Source organism: Erinaceus europaeus, chromosome X (genome assembly GCF_950295315.1).
Source record: "Erinaceus europaeus chromosome X, mEriEur2.1, whole genome shotgun sequence".
NCBI lineage: Eukaryota > Metazoa > Chordata > Mammalia > Eulipotyphla > Erinaceidae > Erinaceus > Erinaceus europaeus.
In genome coordinates this window covers 53728602-53749857 of record NC_080185.1, presented here as the reverse complement: position 1 = coordinate 53749857, position 21256 = coordinate 53728602, and the positions used below count along the sequence as shown (strand labels likewise).

General features: G+C 38.8%; 1 protein-coding gene across 1 annotated transcript in view; it reads right to left on the bottom strand.

Moving 5' to 3' along the window:
• The window catches only part of GUCY2F (guanylate cyclase 2F, retinal), a 133863-nt gene extending 132432 nt beyond the window's left edge, over window positions 1–1431 (bottom strand). The window contains exon 1 of the mRNA XM_007534369.2: window positions 687–1431. Coding sequence (XP_007534431.2) covers window positions 687–1431 — 745 coding nt within the window. The remainder of the gene's footprint in view (window positions 1–686) is intronic.
• Between the last annotated feature and the right edge of the window lie 19825 nt (window positions 1432–21256).

Below are 21256 nucleotides of genomic sequence, written 5' to 3'. Positions count from 1 at the left end.
CTTGGGAACTATAGTAGTTATAGGAGGGAGCACAGAGCTTTGGGAGTAGGTGCAGTATATCACATATACACAAGACTTTATGGGTGTAAAACTATACTACTGATATTTTATTATTGTGTAAAGCAATGTTAAATCAATAATAGCCAGGAGGTGGCACAGTGGATAAAGTGCTGGACTCTCAAGCACAAGGTCCCAACTTCAATACCTGGCAGCACATGTACCTGAGTGGCACTCTGGTTCTGTTTCTCTCTCTTCTCTTCTCTTTCATTAATAAATAATGTTTAAACTGTTTAAAATAATAACTGAACATTAAAAATCAATGTATCTTGGAAGATAAAGCATGTGAAAATCTAGGCAGTCTTCTCACTTAATAGCTAGGAATTCTCTTCACATGAACTAGTTGTATGCTGCAGAGAAAGAAACCTCACTCTGGGGGTTGTAGGGGTAGGGTGGAAACTAATATACTAAGTGAAATGCTGTGAAAAATTTACTGGCCAGCATGAGGGTAAGTATCCAGAAGTACAACCATAAGAACACCACTTTTTGGCCCAGATGAAGGCTACTCTTCTCTGCGTGGGTGCTGAGAGGTTTGTGGCACAATGGGTTGTGAAAACAAAAGCTTTGGGAGATTGAAATATCTTTCCATTGTTGCCAAGTTTCACCCTCAGCCAGGAAAAAGCACTCACTGCGAATTCTGTCTGCCTGGTGAATTCGTTGGAGAGTTTCCCGAATGCTCTGGCTGTCTTGTCCTGTGGTTAGGACGACCCCTACAGGCAAGCCACGGCTCCGAAGAGCACTTGCAACTCGGTTGGCTGTGTGCACCCAAATGTCTTCTTCTGAGGAAATGACTCCGGCATGAGCCCACTGGAAATATTTCATGACAGTTACCAACACCCGAATAGGTGAAGGGAGTGTGCGAGAAAAATTCGGGTAACTATTTTTATTGTCCAATTCGTAATTCAAACAAGCCCAAGAGAATATGCTTTTGTCCCAGCTGCTTCCCAGGAGTGAAGCTGCTTCACAGTAGCCAGGGTTGGCAGGTCCGACAAATCCTGAGGCCATCTGGTGGTAGGAAGTGAAACTTGAGAGGGCCCTGGAAGTCTGACAGTCTTCATTGAGAATTACATATTCAAAAGAGTAACCCAGGTCAAAAGATGGGTCTCTGTTGATCCTCTCAGTGGCTAACTGAGCAGCAACTTGAGGCAGGGCCTTTGAAAACAAAGGGTCACAAGTCCATGGGCCCACTACCCCTATTTTATAGGGAGAAGCCCACACTTGCTGTGGGAAGAACATGAGGACCAGAAGGTACAAGTGCCAAGAGAACTTGAAGGATGCAAGGCCATGGTTTCCAAACTTTCTTCTGGACCTTGTTGTGGCTTGAGCCCCAAACCACAACATAAGGTGAGAAAAAGGCCACAGTCCCAAGAACATAGCCCTCTTGTTTCCGGGAAGCTGATGAGGAGATGCTAAGAGGTTAGTCTGCTGTCCAGAGATGAACATTGGTATTTCCAAATGCCTGTCAACAAGAGAAAGATACCTGTTACTCATACAATCTGAAAGCTTCTGAAAACGAGCTATAGAGGACCAGCAGTCTCTAGATTGAAAGTTATTATTTTTAAAAAAATATTTATTTATTCCCTTTTGTTGCCCTTGTTGTTTTTATTGTTTTAGTTACTGATGTTGTCGTTGTTGGATAGGACAGAGAGAAATGGAGAGAGGAGGGGAAGACAGAGAGGGGGAAAGAAAGAGAGACACCTGCAGACCTGCTTCACCGCCTGTGAAGCGACTTCCCTGCAGATGGGGAGCCGGGGGCTTGAACCGGGATCCTTATGCTGGTCCTTGCGCTCTGCATCACGTGAGCTTAACCCACTGCGCGACAGCCGGACTCCCTAGACTGAAAGTTATTAACCCCTACCCTGATCCAAACTTTCCTTCTTGCTGTACTTCTTATACTCCTCATGTCAGTAGGTAGTACCACCATCCACTGTTTGTACACTTGTTCTAATTAAAAATCTGGAAATCAACTAAAACTCTTCCTTCTTGTCTGTCCCCTTATTCATTTCCAAGTCTTGTTGATTAAACTTCAGCAATAGCTGCCTACTTCACGGTGTTGTGAGGATCGTGAGGATTAGCAAAGGTCAGCACACAACAACTCCTTATAGCAGGGTCTACATATCATCAGCACCATATTAGTAATATCACCCAATCAAATTTTAAAAAATTCTATTAGTGATGTAATATATTGATTTACAAAATTATAATATAATAGTGGCATAATTCTACTAACCTTTCCTACCACCAGAGTTCACTATCACATTTTTGCATATGTCCGTTTTTCTTTATCATATTAACCAATTGTAAAGGCACACAAATATAACCAAGTAAGGGAAATACAGAATATATAGGTAGAGGTAGAGATAGAGATAGTTGAAATGACCCAAAAGGAGGAAAAAAGAGATCACTTAAACCCAAAATATGAGGACAAGAGGAGGAAAGAGGAAAGGTGTCTCTGTGAGTTGAGAACTGAAGATAAAAGTAGCCAGGTGAATAGAGTTGCATGTGGGGGGAGTGGTGTTCATATCCTTCCAGGCAGCAGGGCAACATGCAGTAAGACCCAGAAGTTAGAGAATAAGGATATGCAAGCTAGAAACATAGTGCAACAGGAGCAACCTAGACTTTTTAGGTCTGAAGTCCCAGGTCCAATCCTCAGTCCCACTATATACCACCAGAGTTCTGCAGTCTCTCTCTCTCTCTCTCTCTCTCTCTCTCTCTCTCTCTCTCTCTCTCCCTATCTATCGCTCTCTTTCTCCTCTCTCAAATAAATAAATTATTTTTTTAAGAATGTGTTACAAGGGTGAGGTAGATCACATAATGGTTATGTAAAGAAACTCTCATGCCTCAGACTCCAGAGTCCCAGGTTCAGTCCCCTCACATAACCATAATTCAGAGCTGAAAAAAAAAAGAATGTTAGATTATCAGAATTATAAAGTATTTTTTGCTTCAGTCTGTGATATTAGGTGAGGTAAGGGCAAGAGCCAGATCAATAGTCCCACATTCCTTTCTAGGGAGATCAGTTTGAGGATTGTTACAGTGATCCAAACGGCAAATAATGGCAGACACAGAGAGCAAAGATGTAGAAGCATAGAGATAAATTCTTTCAAGATTATAAACAATCAAAGAGATTAAGGAAAAAATCAGCTGGGGTGTAGGTCAAGATGGCTGCATGAAGACAGATCCTCAGCTGAATCTCCTCAAAAATATCTCTTCAGATTCAGGGGGTGCCAAGCTGTGGTGCACTGGGTTATGTGCATGCATTACAGTGTTCAAGGACCCAGATTCAAGCTCCTGGTCCCCACTTGCAGGGGGAAAGCTTCACAAGTGGTGAAGCAAGGCTGCAGGAATCTTTCTGTTTCTTTCCTTCTCTATTTTCCCCTCCTCTCTCAATTTCACTGTTTCTATCCAATAATAAATAAATAAAATATTTTTAAAATCCTCTTCAGATTCTAACAAGAAATCAGCTGGGGAGACAGAACAATGATTGTTCAAAGTATTTACATGAAAGAGATCCCAGGTTCAATACTGAGCACTACCAATAAGCAGAATTGAGCAGTGTTCTGGTTACGAAAATATTTACAACAGTAGGGTACTGACAAGATGTAGGTGGTAGGGGGGAAAAAGGAAGGTCTCCACAATGATTTTTCAGACCTATATAAGTGGTTGGAAAATGATACAATTTGGGGCCAGGTGGTGATGTGCCTGGTTGAGCACACAGGTTAGAATGTGCAAGGACCTGGGTTTGAACCCCCGCTCCCCACTTGTAAGGGGAAAGCTTTGTGAGTGGTGAAGCAGGGCTGCAGGTGTCTCTTTCTGCCTCTACTCCTCTCTATCTTCCCTCCCCTCTCAATTTCTGGCTATCACTATCCAATAAATAAATAAAGATAATTTAAAAAAGAATATGGCTCTTCAAAAAAAGAAAGAAAGAAAATGATACAAGTCTCTGAAATAGGGAACACTGGAGGAAAGAAGAGTAAGAGATAATGCATTTTACTAAACATTAACGTTTCTGACACCTATAGAATATGACCAGGTTCCAGATGCTAGCATGATGCCGACCAGACCCCTGCACAGATGACCCCACCAGTGTGTCTTGGAGCTCTGCTTCCCCAGAGACCCACCCTACTAGGGAAAGAGAGAGGCAGGCTGGAAGTATGAATCCACCAGTCAACGCCCATCTTCAGTGGTGAAGCAATTACAGAAGCCAGACCTCCCACCTTCTGCATCCCACAATGACCTTGGGTCCATACTCCCAGATAAATAAAGAATAGAAAAGCTATCAGGGGAGAGGATGGGATACGGAGATCTGGTGGTGGGAATTGTGTGGAGTTGTACCCCTCTTATCCTATGGTTTTGTTAATGTCTCCTTTTTTAAATAAATAAAATTTTTTTTAAAAGAATAATTAAACCAAAAAAAAGAATATGCAGTGCTAATATTCAGTTAGAGGATTTGACATAATGGATCTCATAATAGAAAACTGAACCAGATATATTAATCTGAATTTAATTAATTTCTAGAGGGTAATAAAAACATTGCAGTTATCAAAAAGAGACTCTTGAAGTAAAAGCAAAGTCAGAAGACAAAACCCTGACAGCCACACACATAAAGGTCAGCCAAAGAGAAAGGAAGTCATAATGAAAACTAATTGGGGAACTACAGAGAAAGAGGAAAGTCCAGGAAATAGATCTTAAAATCCAAAGAAGATGAAACTTTGAGGCTGAAAGGTATTTATCATACCTTGCAACTCTCTTGAGAAATCAAGTAAGCTAAAGATAGAAACATATCTATACTTAGAGTCAGAGTAAGACTACAAGTTATGGGACCAGAAGGAGTCAAATATGAATGGGCAAATAGAATAAATAGATGTAGAGAAAATTTTCTTTTTTAAAATTCCATTTATTTATTGAATTAATTTGTTTATTTTGGTTAGAGACAGAGATAAAATGAGAGAAAGGGAGAGAGACAGGAAAACAGAGAAATACCTGGAGCACTGTTTCAGTACTTATGAAGTTTATTCCCTACAGGTAGGGACTGGGGCTCTGAACCTGGGCCTTTGTGCCCTGTAATTTATGGGCTAAATCAGGTGCACCACCACTACACCCCCAAGAACATTTTCAACAGGACCTTTTTTGGTTCTTACCTTTCTCTAAACCCCATCTCCCAATGTAGCATAAAATTGCCATAGTTCTACAGATAACACATCATCTAACATGTGTAGACTTGAAAATATTCATTCTGCCTGGAATGTCCTCCTTCCTCCTAATACCCTCTACTTACAGGTTTCCTAATGAGTGGCTGAGTGATGGTGTATCCAGTAGAATGCATACATTACCATTACCTGATAAACTCTGTCTTCAAAATCCAATTAAACGCTTTCCTACTTTGTACAATCTAAGTTAAGCCCAAGTTGAGTTCATTGCTTTTCCATCTATGTATTAAACTTATACCCACTAGGAAAGGTAACTCTGACTTACAAACTGCCATTATTTCCGGATAGACTATAATAATAATACTGAAATGTTATATATATATATATATATATATATATATGTGTGTGTGTGTGTGTGTGTGTGTGTGTGTGTGTGTGTGTGTGTGTGTGTGTGTGTTTACAGAAACTCATACTTTAGGTCACAAGAAGTGAGCAACTATTTATGGAGGACAAAGCCCATCAGGTAGGGAGTTACTAGATAGCCCAATGCCTAGAGAAGTGTTGAGCACATACCAGGCATTAGGTACATGTTTAGTTAACAAATTAATAAAACACTAAAGTTGATCTGAGGTCAGGAAACAAACTACTGGGAAGATTAAAAAGAATTAATTGCTTGGGGGGAGATATTAATGAAGAAAATCCTTGGTAAAATTTTAATTCCCGCCAGAGGTCAGAATAATAGCTTTGCTTTCCTCAGGGCTAATAATCAGCACTGGCCTGTACCAGTCAAATCCAACTTGTTTACTGCAAGTTGCAAATCGATCTGTGCCAAGTTCTTGGTTTTAACTCTCACACCTTATTTTATGAGACAATCTGACTTGTGAAGTGACTAGTCAGGGCCCACCTGCTGGATCACAAAAACCTGCCATAATAGTATGTCCAACATTTATAAATAGATAAAAACTGGTTAACATTAGGATAAAGAAATAGAGGAAATATCTTGTAAATCAGCATAAAGTAGAGACTGAGAAATATATTGTATGGACAGAAGAAAATTCTCAACTTTGCTTTGATGGTAGTGGAAAAGTGGTACTGGGGGGCACACTACAGTGTGCAAGGACCCAGGTTGAAGCCCCTGCTCCCCACTTGCAGGGGGAAAGCTTCACAAGTGGTGAAGTAGGGCTACAGGTGTCTCTCTGTCTCTCTCCTTTTTTATCTCCCCTCTTGTATCAATTTCTGTCTTTATACAATAATATGTAAATAAAAATATTTTTTTAAAAAGAAAAGTGGTAAAATAGAAGCCATAGAGGCCAGGAAAGAGTGGCATGGTATGTTTAAGTTATTAAAAGTCAACAACTCCCAGCCATGCAGACTTTGCCTTGAAAGACTATTAGTCAAATATGAAGGAGAAATGAAAACAGTACCAGATAAACTAATGGAGTTTGCCATTATCAGACCTCGCTTGCAAGTATTACTGACATGAGTGCCACGTAAAATGATGTGAGGAAAGCTCAACTCTCAATAAGGTGATATTCAGTAAAAGAGACTCAGAAATACAGAACAGCTTTAAGGTATGAAAGAAGAGATAGAAATGGATAGAGGCTATTCAAGCAAATAATACTAAGACAAGGACAGTTTAAAAATTACTTTCAGATAAATTTATATACAATACTATCATAAGAATATCACATATAATAAATGTACACATGCCTTGAATATAACACATTTACATGCACAATAGTCCTCTATGTCCTTTTTAATGTTATTTTCTCTCAAATACTTTTTAATCTTCCCTACATCTTTTTTTTTCTTTTTTTACTCATCCTTCTTATCACATATAATTTGGCAGTGTGTGTGTGCTTATTTATGAAATTATTTTGTCCTTTTCTGTATTCCTTTATAGAATTCTACCAGTACCAGTTCTTATTTACCCTTCCTTTTAACTAACAATAACTTCAAGATATCATACTATCTCTTCCTTTAGCATGCATAGTTTTATTTGCCATGTCTCTTCTTATGTGAGTTTAAATTACTTTTGCAATATAGTGCAGTATATGTCACCCACTTTGCAGTAATATTTTCCTTGTTTATTTTTTCACATATTAGAGATTGTGGTTATTATTATTATTGTTGTTATATATTATTATATTATTATGCATCTTGCCCAAGTATTTTGTATTCAACATTTATATTATTTACATTTGAGTGAGATGGCTTTCCTGGGACAAACTGTTGTAATAATGTCCTGAACAGATTGGTGGGAGACAGCTCATCCAGTAAAGCTTTTTGTTTTCCATGTGTAGTCCTGGGTTTGAGCCCTGGTACTACAAAGGATCACCATGGAAGGTGCCAGGAGGGATCCATGAATGGTGAAGAAAATTGTGGTGGTACTTCTATAGTTCTTGCCCTCTATTCCCCCATCTTACTAAACTTTAAAATAAAAGTATTGGATCCATGAGACAGTTCAGTGGTATCCTGTATAAAAAAGGTCTTGAGTTCAGCCCCTTTTTTTTTTCTTTTAAATACTTTTATTTATTTTATTTTATTTTACTTGATAGGACAGAGAGAAACTGAGAGGAGTGAGGGAAATAGAGAGCCAGAAAGATGCCTGGAACACTGCTTCACCCCTTGTGACGCTTCCACTGCAGATGGGTTCTGGGGGTTTGAACCCTGGTCCGTGTGCACTGTATTGTGTACACTCAATTAGGTGTGCCAACGCCTAGCCCCATGACTTTGTTTTTTCCTTTCTTCCTTCCTTGTTTAATTTTCACTGTTCATCTCTGCCTTTATGGTGGAGCTTGATATTTAACCTGAGACCATGGAGTAACAGGCATGAAAGTATTTTGCATAACAGCTATGCTATCTCCCATTTCCTAGCTCTGCATTAAAAATGTGTGTGTGTGTGTGTGTGTGTGTGTGTGTGTGTGTGTGTGTGTGTGTGTGTGTGTGAAGTCAAGGTGTTCTATCCTTCAGCTTTTAGTGTTCAAGGATACTTATTGCTATAGTTTATATCTTTTACCAAATGATTTGAAATTCTCTGGAAAACAACTACTAGAATATATTGTTGATATATGAAATACAATGAATTGGAACATCCATCTGCACTGGATGACTTCATGAGTGGTAAAGCAGTGCTTTGGGAGTTTTTTCCCTCTTCCTATCTCCTCCACCCCCTCAATTTCTCTGTTTCTATTAACAAAAGATGGGAAAAGTGGCAGCCAGGAGAAGTAAATTTGTCATGCAGGCACTGATCCCCAGAAATAACCCTGGTGGCAATTTAAAAAAAAAGGATTGAAACACATGGTGTTTTTTTAACGGAGCCAAACTTTCCCTAAGACTTTGTGAAAATTAATAATGGTTATCCATAACACAGAAGTCCAGTGGTGGATGTAATGTGGAACAATAATCCTATAATCTTATACATCAGGATTAAATCACTAACAAGTAAATAATAATAACAAAGAATATATAGCATATAGACTCAAAGGAATATTACTCTGCAATAAAAAGATGGCATGTCTTTCAGAACAACAGACATAATTATTAGTAAAGTAACTGAGAAGGTGAAAGACTACAGGGTAGTTTCACTCACATGGGAATTATAGAGAATTAAAATACATGAAATTGCAAAAACAGAAAGAAACAGAAGTAGACAAACTATCTCTAAGACTTTGTAAGAGGAGTGGTTAATGTTGGTAAGAGAAGGTACAGAACTTTGGTGGTAGTTAAGGTGTGGAACCATGTCTGTAATTTTGTTATCTTGTAAGCCACTATTAAATAAAAAACAAGAATTTAAAAATAAAAAACTGTTTTGACAAGAAAAGGAAATCTGTTACATTGCTGATAGAAGTGTGAGGATGTACAGCCCCTATGGAAAACATTTTGTATAGTCTGCAAAGAAATAAAAATGGCAATACCTTATAATGCAGAAATACCCCTCTTAGGCATTTATACAGAGAAAATGAAAGCCGTATTTTGAAAAGACATATTCATCCTTTCACTGATAGCTGCATTATTCACAATAGATAAGGAGTGGAAGCAACCTACTGAGATATGCACACCAGTTGATTAAGCACATACTAGACAGTCTGCCAACAGTCTGTAATATATGATGTTACTAAGCTCACCATTAATATAATTTTATGCTATCCAGACAAAGACTGAATGACTTCATTTGTAGTTTAAACATATTTAAATGTTTTTAAATAGATTCCTTTAGGGGTTGGAGAGATAGCATGATGGTTATACAGAAAGATTATCATCCTGAGGTTCTTATGTTGCAGGTTCATCATAGCACTACCATAAGCCAGAAGTGAGGAAGTGAGAAGTGCTCTAGATCTGGCTGCTCTCTCTCTATCTCTCACTCTCTCTTTTTATCTCTCTCTCTATATATATGTGTGTGTGTGTGTGTGTGTGTGTGTGTGTGTATGTGTGTGTGTGTGTGTGTAATTAAAATAAATAAAATAATTTTAAATCCCTTAATTTTGCATGAAAGGATAAATTAGGTGATGAGTGAGAAGGAGTAAAGTGAACTATGAGGAGCAATCAAATTCATTATTCAATAAGAAGGAATTTTCCACTAGTGTTCAATTAATGTTCAATTCAACTCTTGAAAAGACAACTTAACCCTCACTCAAAGATTCAATGTTTCACAGATGAGGCTGGAGGCTAATAAGCATATTGCATTCTATAATGAGCTATTCTTAGTCTTTGAAAATTAAAGTATTGGGAGTACAACCTTTGGCATGTTAGTTCTGATCCTCAATTTCCTTGTCTGCATATGGAAGTAGATTTAAATTAATGATTTTGAGGTTGAGAAATAGGATTAAAGACAGACAACTACTGAGTATGCAGCTGTCTTAGAAAAAAAAAACTGGGAGTCAGGTGGTGGTGCAGCAGGTTAAGTGCATGTGGTGCAAAGCACAAGGACCGGGAAGGATCTCAGTTTGAGCCCTTGGCTCCCCCCCTGCAGGGGCGTCCCTTCACAGGCAGTGAAGCAGGTCTGCAGGTGTTTATCTTTCTCTCCCCTCTCTGTCTTCCCCTCCTTTCTCCATTTCTCTCTGTCCTATCAACAACAATAATAACTACAACAATAAAACAACAACAGCAACAAAAGGTAATGAATAAATTTTTTTAAAAAAAACAGAAAAAAAACCTAGTTCTTCCTTGCTCTGTAGAAAGAATACTACACTGGCATTCACAAGGCCTGAGTCTTGAACCCAGTTCTGTCACTAACTTATTATGTAACAATGAAAAGTTCTTCCTTTACTAGGTTCTGCCTAGCTAAGCTGAGTTAGAGGATACTCGAGGCCCTTTCTTCTTTGCTGTATCACTCAGTAACACAATATATCTCTCAGCAAGTACTTTCTAAAGTTCTGCACTGTTAAATACCTTTCTTATCCAATGTAACATCTAACCTTCTATCATCTAATTTTTTACTGGAATTGGATTCTTCCAAGTAGATTGCATTTACTTCTAGTTGAAAGATCTATTTCCTGATCATTTAAAATTTTGGTTTAGAATTCATTACCAAGTACCTATGATGTAAGATGCTCCTCTCTGCAAATGTTAAATTGATGCTATACTGAAAATCTGAGCTCCTTGAACCATCTTATATTTATTAACAAGAATAAATTGAGAACCTGGCTTGTACAAGGCTTGGAACTACAAACAACAAACAAATCAGCAAATGAACAAAATAGGGGGCAGTATAAAAGCTGGTCAAGAAATCTCACCAGGAAATGTAAAAGCAGTATTTATTGTCCACAAACATAGTTTATAAGCAGGGTCAAGTTTGTGAGGCCTTTCCTTAATTCTGTTCATCATCATGCCTCCAGTCCTCTATGCCATGCTGAAACATATCTATGCTGAACAAGCATTTGTTGAATAACTAGTGAAAAGGAGATGGGGGCCAGATGGTGGCACAGCCGGTTAAAAGCACACATCACCACACACAAGGGCCAAGGTTCAAGCTCCTCACTCCCCACCTGCACGGGAGAAGCTTCACAAGTGGTGAAATAGGTCTGCAGGTGTCTATCTTTCTCTCTCCCTCTTTATCTAATCTCCCTCTCAATTTCTCTCTGTCCTCTCAAAGAATAAAAATAGAAAGAAATAAATGACCAGATCCATAGTGCCAGCACGAAGCACCAACAGTAACCCTGTTGGAGATAAATAAATATTTTTTTAATAATAAAAAAGAGATTTGGACCACAGCTGAAACATTTTGTAATACTATGTTCTCAAAAAAGCTCTATTTTAGACCTTAATCGGGAACCATCTGGAAAAAATTATACAATAGGTAAAGTTATCATCAAATTTTCAGCCTAATTCTCTTGATTTTATCTATCAATGGAGAAAATATCTATAAACCCTGCATATGATAAGCGGTTAATATCCAAATTACATAAAGAATTACTGCAACTTGTGAACAAATATAAACAAACAGTCTGATTTTAAAATAGACAAAGGGCTTTAATGGCTGCATGCTGCTCTGAAGAAAATATCTGATACCCACTAAGTATGTGAAAAGGTGCTCAATACTAGTAATCACCAGGGAAAGAAAATTCAAAACCCTGGTAAAATATCACCTCACACTTGTCAGGTTGGTTATTGGTAAGGGTGTGGAGAAACTGAAACCTCTTCAGTGCACATTATTGCTGGAGATGTACAATAACATAGCAGTCATGGGGAAAATTAGGGAGAGTCCTCAAGAAAGACAAAGAGAAATGGAGGTAGGCAAGGAAGGAAGGAAGGGAGGGAGGAAGAGAGGGAAGATAGAAGGGAGACAGTGGTTTGAATTTTATGGCAAATTTTTAAAGCTTTTCTGTAAAAGACAGTTTTTCAAAAACAAACTGGCTGAAAAGCTTCCCTAGGGGTAATGGAGAACAGAACTAAATTTTGAAAGTACAAAGTTTGGGAATAGAATACTACTGACCCAAAGTTCTTCTAGGGTTGTTACCTAGGTAACCCATGATTCAAACACTTGCATGCAATCAGGCTCCCATGGAAAGAAGCTAGAAGATAAGGGCACATCATTTCATTTCAGGTGTCTTTCAATTGGATAGGAAAGATGATTTCACAAGGAAAACGACTATTCTTTAAATGTGTACAAAAGAAGACTATGAAAACAGCTCTGAAGAAAATGGTTCTTTTTACTAGCTTGTCAAACCATGGACTTCTATGGATGATTGATCTTTGTAGTTACAGCCTGGATCAAGTTAGCAGCTTGTGTAAGACAACATCAGGAAAAAATAAAAAAGGAATCATGAGAGAAACTAAATGAAAATTTAGATGAGAGCCCTTGAGCTGTGGGAAAAAAAAAAAGGGTGAATAAGAGGATAGTCACCAGTTTCCCAGTCTCAGCCTTGAGCTGACCTAGGAAGGACAAAGACTTTCTCTAATAGTTTCAAGTTCTGTGTTCATTACTTTCACAATTAAATTGGCTTTGCATACTGAGTACACTAAATTTTTTGCTATGCATTGTATGTATAAGATAAAACATAAAGTCTTTGTGAAGCATTTATTCAAATTTAATTATTCATCCCCAGGGATAATTCTATAATATTTTCATAAGAATTCTGTAGATATAGGCAAGGATAAACAGGTGTACCAAAATAAATTTTGTTGAGAGAGAGATGTTTTTCCTTTTGGCCTTTCTACTTCCAATCCCTATTCACATAGAAGGAACTGAAACTCCCTAAACAAATTCTGTGCTGAACTGAAACCTTGTCTTTGTTTTTCCATTTCTGCTCACCTAGAATGGGTGTTCTGATCCAAGAGACAATGCTTAAAATAATACATACCATGCAAGAGACATCCTAGTATCATCTCACATAGAGGTTAGCAATGCCTTCACAGATAAGTGCCTTGTTATTTTAAATGGAATGTAAACTTCAGTCATGCAAATTTCTCTTCTTTAGCTTATAAATATACCTGTGCCCCAACCAGGGTTGAGGAAAGCCACCAATACATCTTGCCTTTACTTTTCTCTCTGCTGAAAATGCAACCCCAATTCTGAAATTAAAGTAATTTTTTCTCCCTACACAGTGTGGTTTTCTTTAACTGAGCCAAATCTTCATCTAAAATGTTTTGAAGACTTTTACTCCCACAATCTTTCCTTCCCTAAATTTCTACTATATATTACTTTAAATTTGTCTATCTCAGTCAGAAATAATCTTTCTAATAAGCAAGAGTTGTCAACTACTTACCAAGTAATTCACCATTCAAATGCAAATCTCTGGCATGGCTACCCAGGGTGTCCATTTCAGTGCATCCTCTACCCGTTCATAATCCTGCCCAAAACTCCAGTCTGCTGTTAAATTCCATTAATGGAGCAAATAATTGAGAGGGATAGGAAAGCTTTTGTAAGTCACTCTCCAGCATCCATGGACCAAGACATGGATTAGGATTTACAGGCATACTTCTAATCCTTTAAATTGATCCCACCTGCAGAAGTCAGTGCTGACCTAAATGCATTGACCCAGAGATTAACAAACAATTAAAGTCCTCTGGATAAATACATTCTCCAGAGACTACTGCCTTCTACATCTTAAAGTCAGACTCACATCGCCTTGGATGTTGTTGTGCTCTTCCTTTTTCCCCTCTGTCTAATAAGCACAGATCGGTCTTTCTCTAAGACAGCTTTAAATGTCAGGACATTTATCAGCTGTGATTTTAGCCCAGAGCAAGAAGGACGATTCAAAGTAGGCGAAGTTTGTCTTCTTTTCTCCATTAAAGGTCTCCATGGCCCTTTTTCCCAAGACACCAAATTTCCCCCACTCCCCTATATATGCCCCCTTACTATCTATCTCTTCCCTTTTTCCTACACTATATACATATCTATAATTTTGTGTGTATTTATTCATTATTTGATAAGATAGAGAGAATTTGATAAAGAGGAGAAAGAGAATGAAAGAGAGATACATCTGCAACACTGCTTCATCAAGCTTCCCCCTTGCAGGTAGGGGTTGAGGGCTTGAACCCATATCTTTGAGCACAATAATATGTGTGTTAAACCAGGTGAACGACTACCCAGCCCCTTTGCCTCTTTTCAGTTATAAGTCACCTCTGCTGGGGGCCTGGTGCTGGTACACACCAGAGAGGGCAGACATACCCATGTGCTAGGACCTGGATTCAAACCCCCCAGTCCCCACCTGTAAGAGGGAAGCTTCACAAGCTATGAAGCACTGCTATAGTTCAGCACAGAATTTGTTTAGGGAGTTTCAGTTCCTTCTATGTGAATAGGGATTGGAAGTAGAAAGGCCAAAAGGAAAAACATCTCTCTCTCAACAAAATTTATTTTGGTACACCTGTTTGTCCTTGCCTATATCTACAGAATTCTTATGAAAATATTATAGAATTATCCCTGGGGATGAATAATTAAATTTGAATAAATGCTTCACAAAGAGATTGCATCAGATTGTGAGCAACCCTCAACGACCCTGGGTCCATGCTCCCAGAGGGCTAGAGAATGGGAAAGCTATCATGGGAGGGAGTGGGTTATGGGGATTGTGTGGAGTTGTACCCCTCCTACCTTATGTTTTTGTTCATTAATCCTTTCTTAAATAAAAAAATTTAAAAAAAAATGGCCACCACCAATAACAGTGGAGTCATTCAAGTAAAACTAAAGTACTTTGTGGGGAAGGTGTAGGGAGCTTTCAGGTTCTAGTGCATGATGGTGGAGGAGGACCTTGGCTGGAGGAGATAATGTTTTGCAGACAACTGAGAAATTTTACACATGTATCAACAACTGTATTCACTATAAACCAGTAATACCCCACCCCTGGAAAAAAAAAGATTTTGTAATTCCTCTCCTGGGGATATATCCTAAGGAACCCAACACACCCATCCAAAAAGATCTGTGTACACATATGTTTTTAGCAGCACAATTTGTAAAAGCAAAAACCTGGAAGCAACCCAGCTGTCCAACAACAGATGAGTGGCTGAGCAAGGTGTGGTATATATACACAATGGAATACTACTCAGATATAAAAAATGGTGACTTCAATGTTTTCAGCCGATCTTGGATCTTGAAAAATTCATGTTAAGTGAAATAAGTCAGAAACAGAAGGTTGGATATGGGATGATCTCACTCTCAGGCAGAAGTTGAAAAACAAGATCAGAAGAGAAAACACAAGTAGAACCTGAACTGGAACTGGCATATTGCACCAAAGTAAAAGACTCTGGTGTGGGTGGAGGGGAGAATACAGGTCCAAAAAGGATGACAGAAGGTCTACTGGGGGTTGTATTATTATATGGAAAACTAAGAAATGTTATGCATGTACAAACTATTGTATTTACTGTCAAATGTAAAACATTAATTCCCCAATAAAGAAATTAAAAAAAAAGATTTCTTGGAGTTATTATACCTATATCTCCCTCTTCCAACTGGTAGGATGCCATATAATGAGGACGCTCATACCAGAGGATAATACTATAGGTTAAACCATAGGACAGTACTAAAGATGAAACATCACAGGATGAGGAAGGGGTCTGAGAAACCAGCATGTCTCAGCACATAATTCACATTTTTATAGTTACTTATTGCAAGCTTGGACTCACTTTAAACTAAGAGGGCTGGGAAACTCAGGCCCTCTCTCACTTTTGAGGGCTTATACCTGTCTGTATATGTATCTCTCTTCTTCTTTCTTTCTTTCTTTTTTTTTTTTTTTTTTTTTTTTTTTTTGCCTCCAGGGTTATTGCTGAGGCTCGGTGCCTGCACTACGAATCCACTGCTCCTGGAGGCCATTTTTCCCATTTTGTTGCCCTTGTTATTGTCGTCCTTATTATTGTTGTTGTCAATGTTGTAGGACAGGAAAAAGATAAATCAAGATAGGAGGGGAAGACAGAGAGGGGGAGAGAAAGGTAGACACCCGCAGACCTGATTCGCTGATAGTAAAGCAACCCCCCTGCAGATGGGGAGCCAGGGGCTCGAACCTGGATCCTTACACTGGTCCTTGTGCTTTGCACCATGTGTGCTTAACCCACTGCACTACCACCGGGCCGCAATCACTCTTCTTTCTATCTCTGTACACATTTCGATAAACACTCTCCATGCTCACAATCTGATGCAATCTCTGTGATTTTTCACTTTGAGTATTTGTCTATGACCCATGCAGTGGGGCTCCTGGGGGACCTCTAGACCCCTTACTTCATTTCACCCACAACAGTAGGAGTACCCAGAAATGGCAAGTAATTAAAGTTTCAAGTGATAATTTTATTAAATTTTTATTTAAAACCATACCTCTATGTTCATGATTATAATGAAAAGTTATTGAGGGCTTCTTATGTACCAAGCACTCCACAGTAGGTTTTAATATATTAAGTAGCTAAACTATCACAGTGACCTGTTGGGTTGGTATTATTTTCACTCACACTTTTTAGATGAGAAATAGAGGCCAAGGAGGTCAAGTAATTTGATCAAAACCACTCAGCTAGCAAACAGTGAAGTCAGGCTCTGAAAAATAAATGATTTAACTTTAGCTCTTAACCACTGTCTCTTTAAGGAAGTCATAGGGTGGGCCTGTTTAGTTTAACCATAAGCTTAAAAATTCCCATCAGAGCTCCAAACTTCTCTGACCCTTTAATCAATAATGATTTTAAAACAAAACTTGAGAATTTCCTGTGAATCTCATAATATGCAAAAGTTAGAAGTTCATTCCTGAGTACAATTTAAGGAACTGCTTCTACAGACCCTGTCAAAAGCTTCAGCTACTGTTTGATTAACTATTGTGTCTCAGGGGTCTTGCTTAACCTATAGCACCAGGATTTTCATGAGATTCAAATGAATTTTACTGAAACTTGAATGGTCTACATTCCCAATATCAACAGTGAAATTTCAAACATTTATTTATAAAATGGAAATATTGGGGGAGTCAGGCGGTAACACAGTGGGTTAAACTCACATGATGCCAAGTGGAAGGAACCGCATAAGGATTCCGGTTTGAGTCCTTGGCTTCCCATCTACAAGGGGTTGCTTCACAAGCAGTGAAGCAGGTCTGCAGGTGTCTATCTTTCTCTCCCTCTGTCTTCCCCTCCTCTCTCCATTTCTCTCTGTCCTATCCAACAACGATGACATCAATAACAACAACAATAATAATTACAACAACAATAAGAAAACAACAAGGGACGGAGTCGGGCGGTAGTGCAGTGGGTTAAGCGCACATGGCGGGAAGCACAAGGACCAGCGTAAGGATCCCGGTTCGAGCCCAGGCTCCCCACATGCAGGGAAGTTGCTTCACCTTCTGTGAGGTGTCTTATCTTTCTCTCCCCCTCTCTGTCTTCCCCTCCTCTCTCCATTTCTCTCTGTCCTATCCAACAATGACGACATCAATAACCACAACAATGTTAAACAACAAGGGCAACAAAAGGGAAACAAATAGAAAAAAAAAAAAGAGTAACCTAAAAAAAAAAAAAGAAAAAAACAAGGGCAACAAAAGGGGTGAAAAAAAACTGATTTAAAAAAATAAATAAAGTAAAAAAGGGGCAGAAAAAGAGAAAATAAATAAATATTAAAAAATAGAAATATTAACAAAACTGTAAAACTGTAAGATAGGATAAGAGGGGTACAATTCCACAGAATTTTTACCTCCAGAACTCCATATCCCATCCCTTCCCTTGAAAGTTTTCCTATTATTTATCCCTCTAGAAGAATGAACCCAGGACCATTTTTCCCAGTCAAGACAAAACCATAGTCCCTTAACATTAAATGGTGTTTTACTTCTAAGTGCTACCAGGTAAACCTCATGGAAAAGTAGCAAAATCTTCCTATGATATTAACTTAGAATCTATGTGTTTCTTTTGAGTCTGAGACAAAGGATGAAGTGGGGCTCACTTTCCTACATTCTTCTCTCAGTTTATAACAAATGATATTGCATCTGCTGATCCCAACCTAATCAACACTACAAGTACCAATCAGGAAGTCACATGAGAACCTGTGGAACAAAAGCAAGGAAGGCCACAGAATAGGAGAGGAAAACTACAAGAGAGGAAAAACATGCATTCAGCCAAAAGGACTATCATGTCATATATAATCCAACTGAGGATAAGAAGGAAAACAAAACCTAAAGATTGCTCTCAGCTCTTAGTGCCCATCACAGCTCTACAAGCATGAAAGGCAAGCTTTCATGTCAGTCACAAAACCTCTATGACGCATGGAATATTATTTTTTCTATTTTCAGCAAATGAGGCTTACACAGCAGGTAACTTGTCCAGACTCAGGCTGAGTTAAAAATAGATCTGCCTTATTTCAGGGTGAAATCTAAATTAGATTTCTCAACTTCTATTTGCCCTCCCACCAAACACCCCACAACACACACTTTATTCAGAGGTTAATGGTTTACATTTATTAGCACATAGGTACAACTTCTCATCTATGCATGGTAGGTATCTGCAACACACTCTCTCCCTCAACCTAAGTATTTTCCCCCTACTATTATGTACCAGACCCCAGAGTCTTTTCGTCCTACCCTTTTCCCTCCTTCTCCAGAGTCCTTTACGTTGGTGCAAAACACCACACCCAATCCAAGTTTCACCTTATATCTCCCCTTAGTGCCACCTTCCTTCCTTCCTTCCTTCCTTCCTTCCTTCCTTCCTTCCTTCCTTCCTTCCTTTCTTTCTTTCTCTTCCTATTTCTTTCTTTCCTTTCTTTTAACTAGTTTAAAAAATATTTTTATGTATTTATTATTGGATAGAAACTGAGATAAATAGAAGAGGGGGAGACAGAAAAAGGAAAAGAGACAAAGAGACACCTGCAGCCCTACTTCACCACTCATGAAGTTTTTCCCCTTGCAGGTGGGACCAGGGCCTTGAACCCCAGGTACTTAAGCACTGTAATGTGGGCACTAAACCAGGTACGCTACCACCTGGCCCCTTGTTTAACTACTTTTAAGCTGGTGGTGGGGTGGGATGTGTGGGGGTAGACAAGAGCTGTGTTCCACCATTTTGTGTAGTGCTGGAGACCAAGCTAAGGGTCTCCTGTATGCAAACTGCATACTCTACTGCTAAGCTATCTCCCTGACCCCTCCACATCTACTTACATGTTTCACATGACCACTGAATGTTCTTTTGTGAATTCAGCAAGATTTTACTACCTATAGTTCTCAACAAGCTGTTAGTTGATCCTTAAAGGAAGGATAACTACAGGCAAAAGACTATATACTAATGACCAGTCATTGAGCACTTTCCTCCCAATTGGCATAGTAACTGTATTATTTTATTTATCTTTCACAACAACTCTAAGAGGTGAGGTTAAGTTTTATCATCACTTCATAGATGTAGAAAAAGATAAACCTCAGAGGGGTAATGTGGCTTAGCCAAGGTCCCATAGCTATGTAGTGGTGACTTCAGTGTTAAAATTCAGGCAGCAAGCTTCCAGGAACCAGTGCTTAATAGTATTATTCTGTTGCTTCAGAGTACAAAGAAGTTATTGGAAGGTAGCTTGTTAATCTATCTATATATTTGTTTATGGCATTATAAATAGGATGATGATGTTGATTACGAGGCATAATTTAAAAAAAAATAAAATGGAAATATTAACAAGACCATTAGGATAAGAAGGGTACATTTCCACACAATTCCTATCACCAGAACTCCGTATCCCATCCTCTTCCTTGAAAGTTTTCCTATTTTTTTATCCCTCTGGGAGCATGGACCCAGGATCATTATAGGGTCCTGCTCCACTAGGGAAAGAGACAGGCTGGGGGTATGGATTGACCTGCCAATGCCCATGTTCAGCAGAGAAGCAATTACAGAAGCCAGATCTTCCACCTTCTGCATAAGGCACTTTTTGAAGGGAAAATTAGAGTCCTGCACCAGCTCAGCTATGTCCACACCAGAATGAAGTTTAGTGCTGCCCTCTAGTGGTCTTCTCTTCAACTGAATTAAAAATGAGACTGTAATGACTGCACATAGTCACATGATGTCACTATTATACAAGTATTCCCAAACTCCTCTGCTCAATTGTCTGAATAAATACAAGTTTAAATGGAACTTCAACAATACTTAAACACAATTGAGGCCCTACCAAAAAAGCATTTAAGCTAATTGGTATAAAATATTTTAGAAAAAGTCAGGAAGATAGTTCAGTGTATCAGAGCCCAGAATTTGTATGTCTGAGGCTCTGAGGTCCCAGGTTCAATCCCCAGCACCATTAGCTAGATAAGCAGTACTCTCTCTCTCTCCTTCACGAAAATAGATAAATTTGGGGGGCTGGGTAGTAGTGCAGCGGGTTGAACGCACATGGCACAAAGCACAAGGACAGGCGAGAGGATCCTGGTTGGAGCCCTCGGCTCCCCACCTGTGGGGGGGGGGTTCGGTTTACAAGCGGTGAAGCATATCTGCAGGTGTCTTTCTTTCTCCCTTTCTGTCTTCCCCTCTTCTCTCGATTTCCCTATGTCCTACCCAACAACGACGACAGCAATAATAATAATACAAATGATACACAACAAAGGCAACAAAAGGGAAAAAACAGCCTCCAGGAGCAGCAGATTCATAATGTAGGCACCAAGCCCCAGCGATAAGCCTGGAGGCAAAAAACCAAAAAGATAAACTTTAAAATACACTTTGGAAGATACAAAATAGTAATAACCACCAAATCATTTTGTTCTGTGAATACCCCATTGTTTTAAAAATTACAATAAAACCATGCACACAGTTCTAAAAATGATACTATACTGTAGAGTGCATAAATTCTCACAAGGGTCAAGGATAATGGAGTCAAATATACCTTTAAACATTTGCACATATCTTCAAATTTCTTAACTTCGACTGCCAACAAACCTTCAAACTCCAGCTTTCCTACCTATGTGATCACTGTGTTGTTGTTCCTTAAAATATACATTTCCTCTTAGGAAAGAAATGATAAACAGAACTATAAACCAACACTGGTGTGTGGGATTTGGAGAAGATTTGATAAGGTCAGCAAAATTGCTTGCCTGGGAAAATACCTGTTTTGGCATGTGTGCGACCCAGGTTTGAGTGTGGCCCTCACTACACTGACCACACTGGGGGAAATTTCAGAGCTACAGTGTCTTCTCTTTCTCCTTCTTTCTGTC